The sequence below is a fragment of the Caenorhabditis briggsae genome (assembly GCF_000004555.2).
Source record: "Caenorhabditis briggsae complete genome, chrV, whole genome shotgun sequence".
Lineage (NCBI taxonomy): Eukaryota > Metazoa > Nematoda > Chromadorea > Rhabditida > Rhabditidae > Caenorhabditis > Caenorhabditis briggsae.
This window is the reverse complement of record NC_013488.2, coordinates 3,202,466-3,218,415: the sequence shown is the minus strand read 5'-3', so window position 1 is coordinate 3,218,415 and position 15,950 is coordinate 3,202,466. Positions and strand designations below refer to the sequence as shown.

Genomic DNA, 15,950 nt, shown 5'->3' with positions numbered 1-15,950 from the left:
TCGCCCTGTGGTGGAATTCTAAAATGTTTATCAGGATATCAGCAACATTTTACTAGTTAGCCACTTTTTGATATCTTTCACAGAAAATGAGATATATAGGCTCAAAGTGGACAATCCGGGTGTCGTTCTATTAGAGGTTTTACGGTATATAAGGAATATTGATATGATTTTAATTGCATCATTAAAGAGATAAGCTTAGTATCAAAAAAAATTATAAAATCAGGAAAGGGACCGAAGAATAACAAAGTTCTTACTTGCAGTGTGTAGATTTACAAAACCATCCACGAAGCGGCAAAACGGAGTGTCGTAGTGGAAGTGTTGCTAATAGGCGCTGATGTGATGCGATGTTACTACGAAACTGCTGCTTGGTGACAGCCACATAAGGCGACTAAGTGAGATTGTTGAATGTTGCTGATCTGATTTCAACTGGCAGATGAAGCTAGCTTAATGCGGTCTGGTCTTCAGGCTTGCTCGCAAAACCATATTCGGAAAATCGGATATCTGAATTTTTCCGGAAATTTTTTTTCGGGAAATCGGATATTCGACTTTTTTCCTGATTTTTCCCGATGTTTTTTTTTCGAAAAACTTATTTAATTTCGCTGTTACTGACAATTAAAAGTTGAAAAACAGCGAAAATCAACAAAAATATCGCCGATGTGCCTTGAACGTCCCATATTTTCTATAAAACTTTTTTCAGAAAATTTTCCGTCGGGAAATTTTTTTCCGAAGAAAAAACCGGAAAATATTTCCGTCGGGAAATTTCCCCGAAAAAAAATCGGAAAATCGGATTATCCGTTTTCCGACTCCGAGCAAGCCTGCCGGTATCACAAGGTATGGAAGCTGCAGGTCTGATGTGGCTTCCTGCAGAGTAGTGGTTCCTTGTTTTTACTTGTCATAATTTGGGTTACTCACTAATTGAATTCATTTCATCCACCTGTTCGTTATAGAACAAACAGAGCCTTACAGCATACATCCGCATTTTTTCTGTCTGAGAATGTCTCAAAACTTTTCTCGCTCAGATTTCGATAAATTCGACAATTCTACAAAAGAGGCTCTTGTAATTATCGGAAACAATATTTTACTTGCGTCTCAGTATTTCACTAAACTAAATTCGTCCTAGCAAGTATCGGTGTTTTCATAAACGCTTTTCATATTATCGTACTCTCTAGAAAATCGATGATCTCAAATGTGATCAATGTGATTTTGTTGGGTATCGCTATCAGTGACATTGTGAATTTGAGCCTTATAGCTTATCAATTTGTTGCAATATTACCCGAATCGTTTGAAGACGAATGCACCGTGCCAAAAAGTTATTTCATCACAAGGCTCAATTATTTTCTCCTATTTATCAAGGACGACTTCCGAAGACTTTCCGCGTGGCTCGGTGTTCTGATGGCATCTGTTCGCTATTTTATCATCAAAAATTCTCTAAATCCGAAATTTAACTTTCTCTCCAAACCATCTTCAGGCTGGAAATCTTTGACTATTGCATTCATTGTCAGTACCCTAATGTCTATGTTTTATGTGATCCGCGTGGATCTTATATCTGAAATCTGGATACCTCCGGAAGCCTGTGGGTACCCGACTAACTTCAGTATGACAAAATATGGCTTTATAAGTAATAAACTGTTCTTCAGTGGACCAGAGATATATATGTTTTATGTAGCTTTCGATGGGATTCTGAAGGTTTGAAGTTCAAAAAAACAAGGAATGTATGAGAAAAAACGGTTCAGATCATTCTTGCTAGTGTGCTCCCAGTACTAGCTGTCTTGCTGATAAGAGAATTGAAGAAGGCAAAAGTTTCCAGAAAAAAAACTTCCGTCGTTTCTAAAAATGCTAATAATCCTGATAACACTTCCAAACTGGTTATCATTATGACAATAACTTGTATTTGTGCTGAAGGGCCAATGGGAATAGGATTTGTATTTGAAGCTCTACTAGTGGATGCTCCAAAATTGATGTTAGCTGTAATATTACTAGTAACGTCTAAAAACTTCGTATTTCAGAAAAATAGTTAACTGCTTCGAGATTATTATTTTCGCTTTTGCGATTTTGAATGCAACTACCCATTTTTTCGTTTGTTTCGGAGTTTCTACACCTTATAGAAAATCAGTTAAAGAGTTGTTGTGGTACAAAGGATCCCAGAAACCTGTAAGTTTGTTGTAGAATTTCACTATATTTTTGAGATTTATTTTCAGATAACAATAAGTCCGAAAATCAGTTCAGCAAGCATTGTTACAACACGAAAAGTGGGATAGATGGTTAAATTCACTTATTTCATTCGATAAATTCTTTTTTTTTGTATTCTTGATTTCAATTGGCAAATGATGCTAGCTCAATGACTACGAGCAGTAGTTTAAGCCAAGGAGGGGACTCAAACCAAAGTGAAATAGACATTCGTTTAGGGTTCAAACACATACAGGACTGGCCAAAAAGGTATTCGCAAATAGCTTTTCGAGCATAACTTTTCTGAAACTTCCCGAATCAATCTGATATTTTAAGACAAAGTTTAAAACGGTAAAAGAAACTGATTCAACAACAAGAATAGTCAAAATTTCAAAAAATTGAAAAAAAATCGAAAAATTCATGAAAATTGCAAAAAACCGGTAAATGGAACTTTGACTTCTGAGATGTAGGATAGACCGGTAAACGAAAAATAACAATAGAAAATGAATAAAATAGCTTTAGTACTTCGTTGGGAAGCCTTTGGCGTCGATTACCGCCTGACATCTTCTTGGCATCGAGTCGAGAAAAGTGTCGATGACAGACATCGGGATGGCCTGCCAGACATCTTGGAGTTGGTCGAACTTCTGGTTGGCATTCGAGGCACGGATCCCTCTAAGCTGTCTCTCGACATGCTCCCAGAGGTGTTCGATCGGATTCAAGTCCGGAGATTGACTTGGCCAGTACAGAAGATCCACGTGGCGGCGTCGGAACCACTCCTTGATGTGCTTCGAGGTGTGCTTCGGGTCGTTATCCTGTTGGAAAACGAACGCCCGGCCCACAGTAGACCGTGCCCAGGGTCTCATTGTGTTCTCCAAGATGTCTTCATACACAAAGCGATCCATGATGCCCGTAATTCTTTTCAGCGGGCCGATTGAAGTCCCAGAGAAGCAGCCCCAGACCATCACCGATCCACCTCCATGCTTGACGGTTTGGAGCTGGTAGCTGGGATCGAACCGACATCCAACCGGACGGCGAATCTACTTGATACCGTCAGTACCGAACAGATTGAACTTGGATTCGTCGCTGAACACGTGATTAGCCCAATCCTGACGTCCCCAGTGGAGATGAGCTCTGGCCCATGCTACGCGGGCGATTCTGTTCTTCTTGCTGATCGATGGTTTCTTAGCTGGCCGTCGTCCATGGAGTCCAGCATCTTGAAGACGTCTTCTGACGGTTCTCAGGGATGGTGTGACTTCATTTGGAGTCTTCACGACCATCTGAATGTCCGTAGAACTCCTCTGGGGATCCTCTCTTGAAGCTCGGACGATGTTCCGATCCATGTTCTTCGACGTGATACGCGGTCTTCCAGGCGATTTTCGCTCCACCAAGGCTCCCTAAACATTTTTTTTCCATAACTATACTATTTTCGAATATTACCTCATCCCGAAACTGCTTCAAGATCTTCTCGATGGCACGTTTAGTAACATTGAACTGCTGCGCCAAGAGGTCCTTGGAACATCCACTTCTGAAGCCGATGACGATGGCTTTACGGATGTCCTGAGAGATGTTTTTTTTTTCCGAGGGGTCTGGCCATGTCTGTAAACAGTTTTAAATACATAGGAGCCAAAACCAACATTCTTAGAAACCATAATATCCAAAAATATAAAAATATGAAAAAAGTGAAAAAACGAAAAAATTGAAAAAATTGAAAAAAACAAAAAATTTCTGAAAATGATGCAATTTCCTTGTACGCAATTTGTCGTCACCGTGTACGACATGCACAGTAAAATTTTCAGATCGATCCCTTAAGTTTCAGCAAAGTTACTCTCAAAAAATCGTTTGCGAATACCTTTTTGGCCAGTACTGTACATATAAACGTTTTTGAAGAGGTTTATTTTGGGACAGAAGGTTGCTCCGGGCAAAAATACATTTCAATATCCCAAAAAAAAGGACTTCGAGAAACGACATTAATTTTTTTAAATGAAATTCTGAGATCCTGAGATTCTGAGATTCTGAGATTCTGAGATTCTGAGATTCTGAGATTCTGAGATTCTGAGATTCTGAGATTCTGAGATTCTGAGATTCTGAGATTCTGAGATTCTGAGATTCTGAGATTCTGAGATTCTGAGATTCTGAGATTTTTTTTCTGAGATTCTGAAGTTCTCTAATCACAAGGCTATTCTTTCATGTTTCATTGATAGCTGAAAAAGCTGAGAAATTATGAAAGTCTTCTCTAAAGCATACTTGTAAAATTCCGGGCCGGGCCGGGCCGGGCTTGCGTAAATTTTAAAGACCCGACCCTGGCCCGATAGGCCAGGCATCAGAAATCCTGTATTTTTGAGCCACATTTTGAGCTTTTAATATAATTTTTTCCAAAATGCTTGAAGCAAATGTCACAACTCAACCAAAAAAAAATGTTTTCATTAAGTTGTATTCAGAAATCAAGAAATCAAAAAGAGTGGTAGAATGAAACATTTATCTCACTTTTTTTTCAATGCGAATATTTATGGTTCCAGCTAACGGGAAGAAAAAAAAGATGAATTTGAGACAATTATAATAGGTTTTCTATAATTTTTTCTTTCGCAACGAATTTTTTCTTTTCGCAAGAATGTTCTATGGAACATTTTTAACATTCAGATGAGCTCCTCTTTCGGATGCTGTGCTTTTGGAGCACAATAACTTCTTCAAAATGTCCCAAATACGTACGGTATCCAGAATGAATAATAGTGGAAGGTAAATTTCCGGGAAATAATTGGCTATTGATAAAACTTTCATCATAGCGACTGCGCCAAAAGGTGTTTTTACAAAAGTATCATCAAAAAGCGTAAACCATAAATCAATGCTTCATGAAGAGAATTCACTATCTGAAAACATATAAAAATTATTTCCAAAAAACCTCTTTTTTTCTTCTACCAAAAATAAAACAGCTGTAATCAGAAGATGATAAAATACTCGATTTTTAGTCCGTTTCCTTAAAACTGAAATATTGAAAACAGGCTTATTTTCTTTGATCAAATGTTTGAATAAAATAATGTAGCAGACAACAGATCCGAACGACAATGCATTGAAGAACCGATTGATATACTATAAATTATTTTATTTTTTTAACGTTATAAATGTGTTCTTTGACTCACCACTCGAAATCCTTCATTGTCTTCAGAAGTTAAATTAGGTACTATATCGATAAATCCAAAAAATATATAATACATTCTCTTGATTTTCGAAGTTATAATCATTCCCATAGCACCAGCAATTGAGATGATAACGCTGAGAATTACAAGGAAAATCCACTTTTCGAAGATTCTCGAATACCATTTCTCGGAAACAAAACATAAACATCGTTTTAGAGATAAACAAAATGTGATAGTGACTGAGAATAGGTTACTACAGTAATCTACGTATAACGATAAGTTTGTCAGATTTACTAATAAATGTGAATCCCGTTTCCTTGTGCGTAATATTAAAACAATTGATGAAAAAACAATTCGAAGAGAAACACAAATTGAGAAAATGAGAATCATTGAGAAAAATGGACCCTGAAAGGTGTTTATTGACTGTTCAAAGTTTTTTCAATCATCACCTTGCTTTTTGAAATCTTATTACACAGAAATATGATACAAGCCAGTTGAATAAATAAGTTACTATTCACTATATTATGTAACGGAATCATAGATCGATTGTCGGAACCAACTTCCTCCTGGATGCCGGTTATACTACCGAAAAACAGTGTCGGCTGAACCTGACATGAAAATTCCTCAAATCGAACAAAGTCGGAATACTTTTTTGGGTATGTAAGTACCATTTTGTTGGATACTAATAAAAAGTTATGCACAAGCTCTTGGAGTCTATCACTTCTGAAAAAGTTAGTTCAGTGAAATGTTTATAAAAAATAGTGTGGGCGTAACCTATCATTAAAGTTTGAATATGGAAAATGCTAGAAACAAATGTCACAACTTAAGAAAGATAAACTTTATCGTCGGAAATCAAAAACTCGAAATAGAGTCAAACTAAAATATTTATGATATCAGCTAAAAAACAATTTTGAGACTTTTCCATAATATTGTTTTTCCGCGAGTAATATATTTTCAAGTAAAATTGCCAGCATTCGAAGGAGCTCCTCTCTCGGATGTTCTATTTTTGGAGCACAAAAACTGCTTCAAAATCTCCCAAATGCGTACAGTATCCAAAATAAATAACAGTGGAAGATAAATTTCTGGGAAATAATTGGCTATCACTAAAGTTTTCATCATGTCGACTGGATCAACAAGAGATATTCCTAATAAATCTCCAAGAAGGGAAGGACCATAAACTAATGCTTCATAAAGAGCATTCACTATCTGAAAATATACAGTAACCATTTTCCAAGATTCGCATGTTTCATTTTCTTACCAAATATAAAATAGCTGTAATCAGAAGGTGATAAAATACACGATTTTTAGCCCGTTTCCTCAATACTGAAACAGTGAAAACAATCTTATTTTGTTGCAGTAAATGTTTGAATAAAATCATATAACAGATAACAGATCCAAATGAAAATGCATTGAACAAACGATTGATGGACTATAAATTTTTTTTTTTTTCAGTTGTTTTCGATTTCATAGAATTGATAAATGGACTCACCACTCGAAACCCTTCATTGTCTTCTGAAAAACAATTAGGTACTAAATCGACGAATCCAAAAAACATTAAATAAATTCTCTTGATTTTGGAAGTAATAATCATCCCCATAGCACCAGCAATTGAAATGATAACACTGAAAATTACAGGGAAAATACACTTATCGAAAATCCTCGAATTCCATTTCTCGGAAACAAAACATAAACATCGTTTTAGAGATAAACAAAATGTGATAGTGACTGAGAATAGGTTACTACAGTAATCTACGTATAACGATAAGTTTGTCAGATTTACTAATAAATGTGAATCCCGTTTCCTTGTGCGTAATATTAAAACAATTGATGAAAAAACAAGAAAGGAAACAGATATTGAGAAAATGAGAATCATTAGGTAAAATGGACCCTGAAAGTTTATCGCTGGTATTTGTTTTTTGTTTTAAATCGTACCTTGTTTGACTGAATCTTATTACACAGAAAAATGATACAAGCTAACTGAATGAACAAATTAATACTATTTACTATATTATGCAACTTAATGATCATTTCATCTCCGGTTCCAATTTCTTCTTCGATAGAAGTACTGCCGGTAGCTGGTACTGCACCGGGTAACGTTGCCGGCTGAACCTGCCACGTATTCCCTTCACCCTCAAGAATGTGTAAAAAATATCCTGTGTATGAAAGTACCATTTTACTGGATAATGAGGAAAAAGGAAACCAAGTCTTTGGAGTTTAGCACTTCTGCAGAGAATTGGTGAAGGGAAGTTTTTCTAAGAAGTAGTGCGAGCGTAGCCTAAAAGTAAAATTTGAATATGGAAAATGTTAGAAACAAATGTCACAACTCGAGAAAAATATAACTTTATCACGAAAAATCAAAAATTCAAAATGGAGTTTTAAACCGAAAACATTTATTTGACTTGACAATTTTTTAAAGGTGGGGGGACATGAAAAAAAAAATGTTCTCGAAATTCCGTTCAAAGATGCCCCTCGAGGAGTTGAACTTGTGAGGGCGGTGATTGAGGGTGCGGCGCCGCTACCGACTGAGCAACGCAGGCAAAGAGAAAGCGCACGCCCGATTGCATACATAAAGGCAAGGACGACAACTGTACGCAGAGTGACATTAAGCGTTGTACACCGTCACGGTAGAATGCATACTCTGGCCCCAAAAATCCCCCGTAAAATCTCCTGTCCCCCCACCTTTAACTGAAATATGTATTCATGATAACAGTTAACAGGGAAAAAACGCATTTGAAGATAATTGCATTTTTCGCGATTAATATATACTATGGAACATTGCCAACATTCATAGGGTCACTTTTATCGGATGCTCTATTTTTGGAGCACAATAACTTCTTCAAAATCTCCCAAATACGTACGGTATCCAGAATGAATAATAGTGGAAGGTAAATTTCCGGGAAATAATTGGCTATTGATCAAACTTTCATCATAGCGACTGCGCCAAAAGGTGTTTTTACAAAAGTATCATCAAAAAGCGTAAAACCATAAATCAATGCTTCATGAAGAGAATTCACTATCTGAAAACATATAAAAATTATTTCTCAAGAATCTCATATTTTTTCTTCTACCAAATATAAAACAGCTGTGATCAGAAGGTGATAAAACACTCGATTTTTCGTCCGTTTCCTCAATATTGAAACATTGAAAACAGTCTTATTTTCTTTGATCAAATGTTTGAATAAAACCAAATAGCAGATAACAGAACCAAATGAAAATGCATTAAAGAACCGGTTAATAGACTATAAATTTTCTTCAGTTTTATCAATTTCATACAATTGATAAATAGACTCACCACTTGAAACCCTTCATTGTCTTGAGACATACAGTTTGGTATTACATCGACGAATCCAAAAAACATTAAATAAATTCTCTTGATTTTGGAAGTAATAATCATCCCCATAGCACCAGCAATAGAAATGATAACGCTGAAAATTACAGGGAAAATCCATTTATCGAAGATCCTCGAATTCCATTTCTTGGAAACAAAACATGAACATCGATTGAGCGATAAACAAAATGTGATAGTGACTGAGAATAGGTTACTACAGTAATCCACGTATAAGGATAAACTTGTTAGATTTACTGATAATTGTGAATCATCCGATGTACGTAGTATCAAAACGAGAAGGTTGTCATCGATTTTTGCGTTTTTTCGAATCTCACCTTGTTTTTTGAAATCTTATCACACAGAAAAATGATACAAGCCAGTTGAATAAATAAGTTAATAATATTCACTATATTATAATAATCATTCGATCCTCGGGTCTAGTTACCATTCCGATGGAAGCGTCGGGTAAATTCTGCTCTGGAACCTGCCCTGTATTACCTCTCTCTTCAATCCAGTCAAAGTACTGTTTAGTGTATGAAAGCACCATTTCGCTGGAAATTTGATAAAAGGCGACAAATTTTTAGGAGTTTAGCGCTTCGTTGAAGAAAGTTGATTGACTGGTTGTGTTTATGAGAAATAGTGAGAGAGTAGACCTATAATTGTAATTTGAAAAGGAAAAATGCTAGGAATAAATGTCACAACTCGAGAAAAAACCCAACTCTATCGTCAAATTCAAACATTCAACAGAGAGTGGTAAAACGAAAACATTTTTTATATAATAGCAGTTAACGGGGGAAAAAATAATTTCGAAACAATAAGCCTTTACTAAATAATTGTTTTTTCGCTAGTAATACCGTAAACACTCTAATAAAAAACCACCCGAATCGTCTTATTAGTTGACAACTTTTTTTATTTTGATATCTTCCAAAAGAAGTGAGATATTTATGCTCAAAGTGGACGGTCCGGGTAGCGTTCTATTAGAGTGTTTACGGTTTATTCTCGTGAAATATTGCCTACATTCAAAGGAGCTTCTCTATTGGATAGTCTATTTTTGGAACACAAATGCTTCTTTAAAATTTTCCAGATGCGTACAGTATCCAGCATAAATGAGAGTGGAAGATAAATCTCTGGGAAATAATTGGCTATAGCTAAAATTTTCATCAAGGGGACTGTGTCAAAAACTAGTAATCTATATAAATTTAAGAACACCGAAGGGTCATAAACTAATACTTCATAGATAGAATTTACTGTCTGAAAATATAAAAATACATTTCTGAAGAATCTCATATTTTTTCTTCTACCAAATATAAGACAGCTGTAATCAGAAGGTGATAAAATATACGATTTTTAGTCCGTTTCCTTAATTCTGAAACAGTGAAAACAGTCTTGTTTTCTTTTATCAAATTATTGAATAAAAGCATGTAGCTGATAACAGAACCGAATGAAAATGCATTAAAGAACCGGTTGATAGACTACAAATTGTTTTTTTCCCTCAATTTTATCAATTTCATAAAATTAAAAAATGGACTAACCACTTTAAACTCTTCATTTTTATTTTCTTCTGAAAGAGAGTTAGGTACTACATCGAGAAATCCAATACACATTAAATAAATTCTAGTGATTTTAGAAGTAATAATCATCCCCATAGCACCAGCAATTGAAATGATAACGCTGAATATCACAGGGAAAACCATTTATCGAAAATTCTGGAATTCCATCTCTCGGATAGAAACCATAAACATCGATTTAGCGATAAACAAAATGTGATAGTGACTGAGAATAGGTTACTACAGTAATCCACGTATAATGATACATTTGTGAGATTCACTGACAAATGTGACGTTGGATTCCCTAAAAAAACTGACCCTGAGAAGGTTATAACTGATTTTTGTCATTTTTCAAGTCTCACCTTGCTTTTTGAAATCTTATTACACAAAAAAAATGATACAAGTCAACTGAATAAATAAGTTAATACTATTCACTATATTATGCAACGGAATAATCATCCCATCTCCGGATCCAACTGCTTTTTCGATGGAAGTACCGGGTATACTACCGGGTAATCCCCACTCAATCTGCCATATACTCCCTGCCTCTTCAATCCGATCGTAGTATAGTCTTGTGTATGAAAGTACCATTACTTTGGAAATTGAAAAAATAAGAAATCAAGTGTTTGGAGTTTAACAGGAAAAGGGTTGAGTAAAGTTTCAAGAAATAGTGCGAGCGAAACAAGAAATAGTACGAGCGTGACCCATAATTGAAGTGGAAATTTGGAAAATGCTAGGAGCAAAAGTCACAACTCAACCAAAGTACACCTTTACCAAAAAAAAATTAAAAAATCAAAAAAGAGTTGTGAAACGAAAACATTTATTTCACATGACAATTTTTTAACTGAAATATGTATTCACGATAACAGTTAACGGGAAAAACGCAATTAAAGATAATTAGTCTTCACATAAAGCTCTTCTATCGGATGCTCTATTTTTGGAGCACAAATACTTCAAATATCAATATTTCAGTTTGAAAACGTAAACCATTAGATACTAATTGGACGGACTAACTTTTTTAGAATCAGTTTCTAGGCCGCCAATCATGGTGGCCGAACTTTCTCGAACAGGGTAATACTGGACATTATTCACAATTCAAACTCGAATGGTAGTAGAAATTTGGGAAAGTGGTTCATTCAAAAGTGAGCAATTAAAATTTGAGCAACATTAGTTTTAAAGCATGAAAATTGACAGACTAACTTTCTTCAGAAGCTTTTTCTAGGCCATCAAATTGTATAGCCTGAAGTTCTGCAAATGAGTTTTCTGGTCATAAAAAAAAGCAAAGTTTTGATAAACAAAGTTCCGAACCTAACCCCCTAAAGTATATTTTGTGTGAAAACCGCGCCATTGCTTTGTTTGCATTTTTTATCATAGACTGCTGATGATGATAAGACCTGTGCGCCTATAAAACGCGCAAAAATTATTAGGACACATTTTTCGGTTGCACACTTTTTCTAAACTTTTAAAATGGATCAATGGAAAGTGCTATTCCTGATTTGTCTCTACGGAGCTGTTAAAGAATTCCGGCCCACTGAACCCTACATGTACGAATACCAACATAACGTTTTGAACATGTCAGAACACACTTTGAATAGTGAGGTGAGATTTTCGGTGGCCTAGAAATTTGCTAGGCCATTTGTTAAACAATTTTCAGGTTTATCCTATCTGGACCTACAGTTACTTGGTGGCACTAATTCCATCGTTTTTATTGACAGATGCACTTTTATACAAACCAATTTTAATTATTGAGGCATTATCGTATTTTTCGTGCTGGTGTATTTTTGTTTTCGGACGGTCGGTGTGGTCTATGCAGGTAAAATTTTTTGGTCGGAATTTAAATTTTTACAATCAATTTCAGCTTTTAGAAATGTTCTACGGATGGGCGACGGCCACAGAGATTGCTTATTTTTCGTATATTTATGTGATGGTACCGCGAAGTGAATATAAGTCGTAAGTCTTCAACAATTTTAACTATTTCACCATGAACCCATGAACCCATGAAACCATGAACTCATGAACCCATGAACCCATGAACCCATGAACCCATGAACCCATGAACCCATGCACCCATGAACCCATGAACCCATGAACCCATGAACCCATGAGCCCATCAACCCATCAACCCATGAATCCATGAATCCATGAACCCATGAATCCATGGACCCATGATCCCATGAATCCATGAACCCATGAATCTATGGACCCATGAATCCATGGACCCATGATCCCATGAACCCATGAACCCATGAAAACATTAACCCATTAACCCATCAACCCATGAATTTTCGGTTTGTCTCTGTATATCCAGATGTCCGTTTTCCAGAGCCACTGCATTCACACGAGCAGCTCTTCTAGTCGGCCGATTTCTCTCCTACGCCTTGGCCCAACTTTTAATCGGCCTATCCTGGGCCGACTACATGACCCTAAACATTATCAGTTTGGTAACCATGACCCTAGCAGTTTTGCTAGCATCTTTACTCCCAATGGTCAAATGGAGAAAAGCTTATCAGAAGAAATTGGAAGATAACAATTCACAGAACGATTTAGAGAGTCTGGTCAATGATGCAAGTTACAAGGACTACTTGAAACTGTTCTTCAGGGAGCTACATCAAAATTTATATGCGATTTATCGTAACCCTTTGATATTGAAGTGGTCCGTATGGTCGGCATTGTCAAGTTGCATTTTTTATCAGGTAAGGTTATCTGAAGTTTCTGGGTACAGTACTTGACCAATTTCAGATTGTAAACTACACTCAAACACTGTGGGGTACTCTCCCCGAAGAGCAAAACAAGTACAACGGAATCACAGAGGCCTTAGTACCTCTAATGGGCATTCCTGCCGACTTAATCACCCGTCAATTAAATGTAAATTGGAACAAATGGGGTGACGTATTCCTTGCCATTGGATCTGTCATACAATCCGGGTTGCTATTCTGGATGTCCCAATCTCATCAAATCATCATAATGTACATTTGCTATATCATTTATCGAGTCATTTATCAATTATCCACAACTATTGCACAATCGACACTGGCACTTTCTTTGGATTCAAGATTGTTTGGTCTCCTTTTTGGAATCAACACTTTTGTTGCGTTGGCACTCCAATCAATACTTACAGCTATCGTTATTGATGCTGAAAAATTAGAGATTAGAGCTCAGGTATGTCACTTTTTGACAGAAAAAATGTACACAAAAATTTTCAGTACGTTGTCTACTCTGCATACCATCTGGCAGTTGCCGTTTTATTTTTTGTGTTATTTTCAATTTGGACTACGCGGAAATTGATTGAATCCAGATCTCACACCGATGCATAATCGTTTGGTATTTTAATAAATAAAGTTTTGAAAAAAAAAGAACTAGTCACGTTTGTCGCACACTAGGTCTGATCGACCGTCGACTGGAGAGATCGACAAGGGGGGTTGAAGCCGTCCGGACCATCCTGACCTATTTATATAGACCGACATAGATAACAACACTACTTATCTAAACTATAACGGATCCGACCCGACCGACCCGACCGACCCGACCATCTACACCGACAAGTCCATTCAGACCGCCCTGGCCAGACCAAGCAGATTTGACCATTCAGACCTTCCAGATCTTCCAGACCTTCCAGACCTCTCATAATCGGAACGGTCCGGTTCACCCGAAATTTTGCTGATAATAGTAATAATAATAATTTATTACAATGAATGCTTTCAAATCAAATGCTTTCAAGACATTTTAATGACTTTCAAATTTAGTGATTTCCAAAAAGTTCATCTGCCTGCCCAAAACATGAAATTAACAAATATTTTTCCTTATTCGCCACTTTTTCAAATCTCATTACTCCTCTATTCTCAATTCTTTTTCTCAAAAAAAAATGAATGTACTCCCTTTTGTATTTCCTAAAGAATGGGAATCCTTATTTTTTGACTACAACCAAATTCCTGCGCATGAACTTTGTGTTCACCGAAATTTTGCATCAATTTGTTTCGGGAAAACAGAGGATTCAGAGGATCAACGACCACCAAACCCTGTTACAGATTATCTGGGGTGGATAAAATTATTGAATTTCGAAATACTATTGCTCATTGCTAATTTGTTACTGTGGTTGATTTTTAGTTGGATTAGGAGGAAAGGCGCAGCAAGAAACGGGCGAGAGGTATAGTCAACTTTGAGTCATCATAGCTCATTTTCTGTGAAAGATATCAAAAAGTGATAAACTGACAAAATGTTTGTCATAATATCAGTAACATTTTATCAGTTTTTTACTTTTTGATATCTTCTACAGAAATTGAGATAAACGGGCTCAAAGTTGAAAATTATGGAGCTTTTTTCAGGGACCCTTCTTCAATTTTTTATTTGTTTTATCTTTCACCAACTCTATTCGTATCATTTTCTCAATTATCAGAGTATTCATTATCTCTCACAAATTCCTCATTCAATTTTCCCTTTATTTGGATTATTTCCACAATTATTTTTCATTGTTAATCACATTTTGGATGTCTTTGAATCGTTGTTCATCTCTTATCGCCAAAGATTTGAATTCTAGGATATTCGAGGGTTTTCGTACAACATTTATTATCATATTATGTGCTCTTACTGCATTACTCGGTGCCACAATTAGTATAATAACATCGAAAATTAAACGGAACTTTTTTGACCACTGGGGATTTTTAGATTTTGGATTGAGTGACGGTTTCAGATGTGTAAGTTTCCAAACTTCAAAATTTCAATGTTTTTTTTTTCAAAATTTCAGATTATCAATAGAGCATTTTTTTTATTTCCAATGGGATCTATTATATGCTACGTCATACTGTACTATCATATGCACCGGACTGCAAAAGAAATCAGAAGGCCAAATCAGATGCAACGAAAACATAACGTTTATGGGCAACTTCTGATAGCCATTGTCCTTTATGTGGTAGGTCGGATCCTAGGCCACCAAGTTAGTTTTTTTTTCTTCAGATTTTCCATTTCATTTATGAGGGACTAGCTTTGATGGATTTTGACTTCATCTTGCGAACCGTTTCTGTTCTTGGAAATTTCAAATTTCTTCCGGAAATTTCACTCCCAGCTCTTTTGATTATTAGTGATGTTCAATTAAAAAAGAAAATCAAAAAATGGGTGTTAGCTAGGAAGCCAAGTGCTCAAACAGTACCTTCGCACCGTTCATGGAATTCTTATCAATGATTTTTTGAATTTGAATTTCCGAATGTTGTTTTAAAAAGATATTTTTGGAATTTTTGTAAAATGAAAAATGTTTCTCAATTTCTTTATCTTTTCTTTGCATTTTTCAGCATTTCTCAGCAACAGTTTTTTTTTGAAATCTGACATTTTTTAATGGATATTTTTTTAGGATCAGAAACTCAAACCCATGAATGAACCAAACCGATGACTGAACCATGAACCCATGAACCCATAAACCCATGAACCCATGAACCCATAAACCCATAAACCCATGAACCCATGAACCCATGAACCCATGAACCCATGAACCCATGAACCCATGAACCCATGAACCCATGAACCCATGAACCCATGAACCCATGAACCCATGAACCCATGAACCCATGAACCCATGAACCCATGAACCCATGAACCCATGAACCCATGAACCCATGAACCCATGAACCCATGAACCCATGAACCCATGAACCCATGAACCCATGAACCCATGAACCCATGAACCCATGAACCCATGAACCCATGAACCCATGAACCCGGGGATCCTCTAGAGTCGACCTGCAGGCATGCAAGCTTGGCACTGGCCGTCGTTTTACAACGTCGTGACTG

The 15,950-nt window shown here is 36.2% G+C and overlaps 4 protein-coding genes across 4 annotated transcripts; 2 read left to right on the top strand and 2 right to left on the bottom strand.

The window, feature by feature from the left end:
• Positions 1-1,176: 1,176 nt before the first annotated feature.
• CBG17030 lies at positions 1,177-2,258 on the top strand (the record flags this gene model as incomplete). The annotated part of the gene is made up of 4 exons (XM_045236775.1): positions 1,177-1,686; positions 1,734-1,960; positions 2,007-2,151; positions 2,199-2,258. 4 exons carry the CDS (start codon positions 1,177-1,179, stop codon positions 2,256-2,258), a joined length of 942 nt encoding a protein of 313 aa, XP_045096103.1.
• A 2,709-nt stretch (positions 2,259-4,967) lies between these two features.
• CBG26833 lies at positions 4,968-7,469 on the bottom strand (the record flags this gene model as incomplete). The annotated part of the gene is made up of 6 exons (XM_045236774.1): positions 4,968-5,030; positions 5,301-5,702; positions 6,345-6,503; positions 6,556-6,726; positions 6,787-7,185; positions 7,230-7,469. 6 exons carry the CDS (start codon positions 7,467-7,469, stop codon positions 4,968-4,970), a joined length of 1,434 nt encoding a protein of 477 aa, XP_045099931.1.
• A 4,170-nt stretch (positions 7,470-11,639) lies between these two features.
• On the top strand, positions 11,640-13,486 carry CBG17027 (the record flags this gene model as incomplete). Its single annotated transcript, XM_045236773.1, has 5 exons — positions 11,640-11,771; positions 11,827-12,122; positions 12,496-12,865; positions 12,912-13,331; positions 13,376-13,486. The coding sequence occupies 5 exons, from the start codon at positions 11,640-11,642 to the stop codon at positions 13,484-13,486; spliced, it is 1,329 nt and encodes a 442-aa protein (XP_045096102.1).
• A 1,660-nt stretch (positions 13,487-15,146) lies between these two features.
• Positions 15,147-15,873, bottom strand: CBG17026 (the record flags this gene model as incomplete). The annotated part of the gene is made up of 2 exons (XM_002648847.1): positions 15,147-15,191; positions 15,547-15,873. 2 exons carry the CDS (start codon positions 15,871-15,873, stop codon positions 15,147-15,149), a joined length of 372 nt encoding a protein of 123 aa, XP_002648893.1.
• Positions 15,874-15,950: the final 77 nt, after the last annotated feature.